The following is a 6,232-nucleotide window of genomic DNA, read 5'->3' as shown; positions in this document are numbered from 1 at the left end:
TTCACAGGACAATCCTTAACAGACCGGAATATTATTTGGTAAAATATTAATATTAAATAATATTCTCAGATTCATATTTACAACATACGTTTTAATTAGTTTGAGTTTGAGGGGACCACTACTTTCAACCCTGGTTTTACCCTAAGCTCAGATTTGCTATAGAGGAGTTTTGATTTGACCACTAAGCAGTTGTCATCCTTTTATGGAGTGGAGTGTCTTAAATGTGCTTTTAATAACTGGTGAAACCTTGTTTAAATTACACAGAAAACAAGTGAGAACATTTATCCGCTATGACGAACATCTCAAAGAATGAAACAGAACCCAGTCTATCTCCTTGTGACCTTGTCTATGTAAATAAAACTGGTTTGAATTGTTTTGACTTGCCGATCAATCAGGATGTACGCGTTCATATCCAATGCAAATAATATGCGTAATCAAACACCCCCTAACAGACAACACTTATTCCAGCAGCCCATCATCTCCAGTATCAGACCAGCCAACAAGTCTGCAAACATGGTGAAACATCTTCTGTTTGTCGCTGCTGCATCAGGCAAGTCTCTGAAAATAAATATGCATTTATATTGCTGTTACTCAGGTGTCTGTTCTACAGAAAGAACCCTGTCATTATGAAGTCCTTTCATATTCATGTTTTAGGTATTTGCTTCTACTGAGGCAGATAGAAGTTAAAATCTTGATTTATATTCTTGTTTGTGTCCCTGCAGCTCTGTGTGCCATCTCCTCGCTTTCCACTCGTAAGTACCACTTTATTTATGAGCAGAAGACCTGGCATGAAGCTCAGAGTTACTGCAGGGAAAGATACACAGACCTGGTGACCATTGGGAACATGGAGGATGTGAATATTCTGAGAGGCATGGCAAATCTCACCCGATTGGTCTACTCAACAGGCAGCTCTGTAAGCCACACTTTACTGTTGATTTTAACATTTATCTACAACAAGCAGAATGAGATGTTTTTAGGTTCAGACACACACACACACACACACACACACACACATACATAAATATACATGTAAAGCATTAATTTAAACATACTTTCAAACAATCTTACTTTATACTTTGTTACCATAAAGGAAAAATAACCTCACAATTATAATTATTGACAAACTTTTCATAAATGTATCGAATAACTCAGACGACCCGAAATTTCAGCCAGACACAACAGGTCTGATTCAAAAGTTTTTTTGAAAGCTCTGGAAGATGATCGGAAGGAAACCACAAGCGGTGGTCTCTGAGGGCTGACAGATAGGTTAGTGGCTGAGCAGAGTATGAGAATAGTGTCAAACTCAGAATAAAAGCCACTAAACATTTCAGTATCCGTTGAGAGATAAGGAAACTGAATTTCGGCTCTTCCATATGATGATCCAGTGACAGCCAGAAAACGTCACATGGGCTCACAGGTTTGTACTCCCAGTGAGAGTGAGCAGAGTGCGGTAGTCAGGGGATGGAAACTGGGTCAAAGCTGAGAAAGCAAAGTCAGGCAACAGGATCCGAGGAAGAAGCTTGAATCGCTGGTCAGGACACCGAAGCAAGGTCATGAACGGGGAGGCAGATTCAGGCAGACGGACACAGGGGTTCTCTGGGGGCCTTTGGATGTCTTTTGTTCGGATCTGCTTAGTGTCTGTCTCGGGTTGGGTTTTTATGCAATTCAGTTAAATCTTTTCAATTCAATTCAGTTTTATTTCTATAGCGCCAATTCACAACACATGTCGTCTCAAGGTTCTTCACAACAGTCAGGTTCATACATTCCTATTAAATCGTAACTATTGAACAGTTCAGTCAGATTCAGTTATTTATTCAAATTGGATAACAAGTTTTTCTATCTAAGGAAACCCAGCAGATTGCATCCAGTCAGTGACTTGCAGCATTCACTCCTCCTGGATGAGCATGTAGAGACAGTGGACAGTCACTGGCGTTGACTTTGCAGCAATCCCTCATACTGAGCATGCATGTAGCGACAGTGGAGAGGAAAAACTCCCTTTTAACAGGAAGAAACCTCCAGCAGAACCAGAACCAGGCTCAGTGTGAGCGGCCATCTGCCACGACCGACTGGGGGTTTGAGAGAACAGAGCAGAGACACAAAGAGAACAAAGAAGCACTGATCCAGGAGTACTTTCTATGGGAAGGAAAAGTAAATGTTAATGGATGTAGCTCCTTTAGTTGTTTCATCTAGAAAGAAAGAACAGATAAACTCTGAGCCAGTTTTCAAGGTTAGAGTCTGAAAGAGAGAACATAGAGTTAGTCACAGTAGAAGCTCAGTCAGTAGCCATGTCTAGGAGAGAGAAAGGGTTAAACACTGAAAGACAGGGCCATGTGTATCATCGGTAGAGGGTGAGCATTAAGTTGTTGCCAGCAGAAGCTCGGACGATGTCCCTCTCCAGAAAGGTGTCACAGGTAGACACAGAGTCAGGCCAGGTGTAGCTTCTAGGAAGAGAAAAGAGAGAACATAAAGTTAAAAGCTGAAATAACAGCAAATAATGCAAAATTGGAGAGTAGTGTGAGAATGTAGCAAAGAGGGTGAAAGTGGTCATTATGTCCTCCAGCAGCCTAAGCCTATAGCAGCATAACTACACAGATAGTTTCAGTTCAGATTATTTAGTTAAACGGCGCTTATTTACAACAATGTCGTCTCAAGGAACCTCATAAAGGGTCCCACTGATGGTCATTGTTATATTAAAAACCACAATGATTGGGATACCTCTCTCTGTCAGACTGATTATAACCATTGGAAAAGAGAAGGGGTCATACAGGTAGCAGAAATGGAGGGTGTGTTTGGACCTCAACCATAACTGAGCCGGTTTAGGCTAAACCTGACTCCCACTTACTCCAACCAACAGGGAGGGAGGAAGGCTCCCTCCCTGATTAACTAAGCCACTTTAACTATAAGCTTTATCAAAAAGGAAAGTTTTAAGCCTAGCCTTAAAAGTAGACAGGGTGTCTGCCTCACGGACTAAAACTGGGAGCTGGTTCCACAGGAGAGGAGCCTGATAACTAAAGGATCTGCCTCCCATTCTACTTCTAGAGACTCTAGGAACCACCAGTAAACCTGCAGTCTGAGAACAAAGTGCTCTGTTAGGAACATATGGACCAATCAGATCTCTGATGTATGATGGAGCTAGATCATTAAGGGCTTTATATGTGAGGAGGAGAATTTTAAATTCTATTCTGGATTTAACAGGGAGCCAATGAAGGGAAGCTAAAATAGGAGAAATATGATCTCTCTTTTTAATTTTCATCAGAACACACTCCTCTCCTTCTCTCCCTTTTTCCTTTTTGCCCCACCTCTCTCTTTTTTGCTTCTTCTTTTTTCCTTTTCATTTCCTTCTCTGTGTTCATAACAATTGAAATAATCCCAAAGCAGTTTCTAAGTTTCTTTTATAAATATCAAGCAGAGCATTAGAGCATTAGCTGTAATGCTCTGCTTGTGAAAGTAAATCTGTTGGGCTTCTTTTTGTTCTGAGTGCTACTCTGATGGACAGGACATGGGAAAAAACAACAACTGGGGGTTACAATGAAATTGAGAGTGGTCACGCTGGACATTTAAGAATGTTTTCTCTTAAAATAGAAATATGATAGATGAAGTGTAATATAGACTGCAGAAGGCATGATATGTACAACTGAAAATATTCACTATATAAATATATGCAAGGAGGAATATGTATATCAGTATTTACATAACAGTTAAATAACATTTTTAAAGTGAATAAATTATTGTTAAAGGATCAATAAAATTAGAAATGCAATGTAACCATTAATTGAACATTAATTGAATCAGTGATGTCTGGGTTGGTTATGGTCAGAGAGGCTTGGGGGGGTCTGTCAGTCAGTCGACAATTAGGAACATCTGACATTACTAATTGTTTTGTTTTGTTACATCAGACATTCAAGCAGCATTTATGCTACCTTATCTGTATTTGTCTAAATCTTTGAGTTCTTTAACAATCATAACTCTGGTTCGGTCCTTGGGTCGTATCATCACCTTACAATTTCTGGTCCATGTTGCTTTGATATTGTTTTGTTTAACTTGTCAAAAGCTAATGCAAGTATACCTCAGTAGTTTTTTTTTTTGCCTGTTTATGTAACTCAGTTTTATGCTTTCGGTTCCAGAACCAGACAATTGTAGCAGGTTTTGCCATCTCATCCTTTGTAGGAAGAGTGTGACAGGCTTCGATGTAACTACTCTACACGAAGGCCTGGCTTACAGTCACTGACCTTAGGTTAGGACTGGTGGTCAGTCAAGTTTCATCGTCCATTGCTTCTTTTCTACTGGCTCGTTTTAGGCGAGTAATTATCTAGACCACAGCCCAGCCAGAACTTATAAAATAAGGCTCAGCGGTTCTGATATGATGGGGGACGGGGGCGGCAGAAGACATAGAGAGGAGAGATGCTGCTGTCTGGATGGTGAAGCTCCAAAGTTTCCTTGAAAAAGTTACAATTTTGGGAAGTTCTTGTCTTATCCATGGCAATAAGGAGAACCAGGACTTTAAAGCCTACAGCCACGGACATCTGACTATGGTGAAGTTAGTCTTGGGTTAGATATTTGTGCTCCATGGATTCAGCGGGGTCTTTCTCCCTTTTGACCTGATGAAGGCAGTCTGACTATGGCCAGCTGCTCTCTGCCTGCTCCCTCCTCCTGCAGACACTGGTTCTCTTAAGGACCGTCAATAAATGTCAGAACCAAACACGCTGCTTCATGGTGGTTTGTTTTGTGTGTTTTAGGGGAAATATTTGTGTGTCTAAACAGCCTTTTTTATGTGTGGCTGGTTTAGGATGTTATTAAAGTTGATGTGTCCTTTTTCTTTTCTTTCAGCCTTCAGGCATGGGTTATGATTAAAACCTATAAATATATTTGGGTCTGACCCAGTCTGGCCATTGTGGTCCTTAATATTATTGTAATCTATTGAGATTTATTAACTTGTCCATCCACTACCTCTTGGAAAACCTTCTCCTTTCTCCTGGTCCCACGGCCAATCAGTGAACAGCAGTCTGTTCTCGTCATGTGCAGTCCTGACTCAGACCCGGTCGGACCTGCTCATGAGCAGGGACCAAAAAAGTAGGTACGGGTACGGAAAAAACAGTAATGGAAATGCTCGCAAAGCGGGCTGAGTAGAGTCGACTAGGACCAAATCAAGCCAGTGGAAAAGGGGCATATGTCTTTATGGACCTTGTGGTCCATAATGGTGATGAAACAGCAAGGGAACATCCCCAAACTGTTATGGGTCTTATGTCATATTTCTTTTCCACATGCAGTAATGTGCAGCCCTTGGTTTCAGCTGTGATTGTTTTAAAGTGCTTTATAGAAATTAAATCTGGTATGGTGTGGAACATGAACTTGGCCAAAAGGTCATGTTATTCTGAAGCATTTGGTGGAATATAAATATGTACAGAAATCTCTTCTTGGTTTAAAATTTTTAATCAGAGAAAATGGGTTCTCAAAAGACTAAAATTGTGATAATCCCAGCAGCAGCTTGGATGTGAACATTTAAGCTAATATAAATTCCTGGTAATAAAGTCCTTTCACCATGTCTGATAAATAGCTATGTCATATTGTCATAAAAACCCATTCTGCATCAGGTGTTCTGGATTGGACTGTACGACGACGTGAACAGCTGGAGGTGGTCCATGTCAGACCCAAACTTCTACCAACATGAGGAGAACCAGTTCAGGAACTGGGAAGCTGGAGAACCAAACAATGAATTTGGGATTGAGTTCTGTGGACGAATAAGTTTGAACGGATTGTGGAATGATGTGCCCTGCTCTGGCAAATTAAATGCGGTTTGCTTTAATGTCAGCGGTGAGGATTTAATTAATTTCAGAACATTAAATTAAAGACTTCAGATGTTAACTTCGGTCTCTATGCTTCTTATCGATGATTCAAGATGACACATTTTTAGATTTTCTTGTTTTAATGCCATTCGTACTTGGTCTGTTTTCAGGGACGACTCCCTGGTTTTATAACACCAGCAGTAGCATGAGCTGGACTCAAGCTCAGAGCTACTGCAGAGAACATCACACAGATCTGGCCAGTGTGAGACACATGTCTGACAACCAGGTGATAAAGAATTTGATCACAAAACCAGTCTGGATCGGTCTGTACCGAGACTCCTGGAAGTGGGTGGATGGAAGGAACTCATCATACAGGTACTGGAACACTGGGGAACCCAATAATAACAACGGGAAAGGGGAATGTGCTGCTGCAAACTTTGGACAGGCTG

The 6,232-nt window shown here is 40.9% G+C and overlaps 1 protein-coding gene across 1 annotated transcript in view; it reads left to right on the top strand.

Annotated features, from left to right (window-relative positions):
• Positions 1–795: 795 nt before the first annotated feature.
• LOC124875898 (macrophage mannose receptor 1-like) overlaps positions 796–6,232 on the top strand; it is an 8,591-nt gene continuing 3,154 nt past the window's right edge. The window contains exons 1-3 of the mRNA XM_047378315.1: positions 796–913; positions 5,592–5,811; positions 5,954–6,232. The exon at positions 5,954–6,232 is cut by the window's right edge and continues 54 nt beyond it. Of these exons, the coding sequence (XP_047234271.1) occupies positions 845–913; positions 5,592–5,811; positions 5,954–6,232 (568 nt within the window). The 5' untranslated portion in view covers positions 796–844. The remainder of the gene's footprint in view (positions 914–5,591; positions 5,812–5,953) is intronic.

The sequence above is a fragment of the Girardinichthys multiradiatus genome, chromosome 1 (genome assembly GCF_021462225.1).
Source record: "Girardinichthys multiradiatus isolate DD_20200921_A chromosome 1, DD_fGirMul_XY1, whole genome shotgun sequence".
Taxonomy (NCBI): domain Eukaryota; kingdom Metazoa; phylum Chordata; class Actinopteri; order Cyprinodontiformes; family Goodeidae; genus Girardinichthys; species Girardinichthys multiradiatus.
Note: the sequence above shows the minus strand (reverse complement) of the source record. Positions and strands in the feature narration are given on the sequence as shown.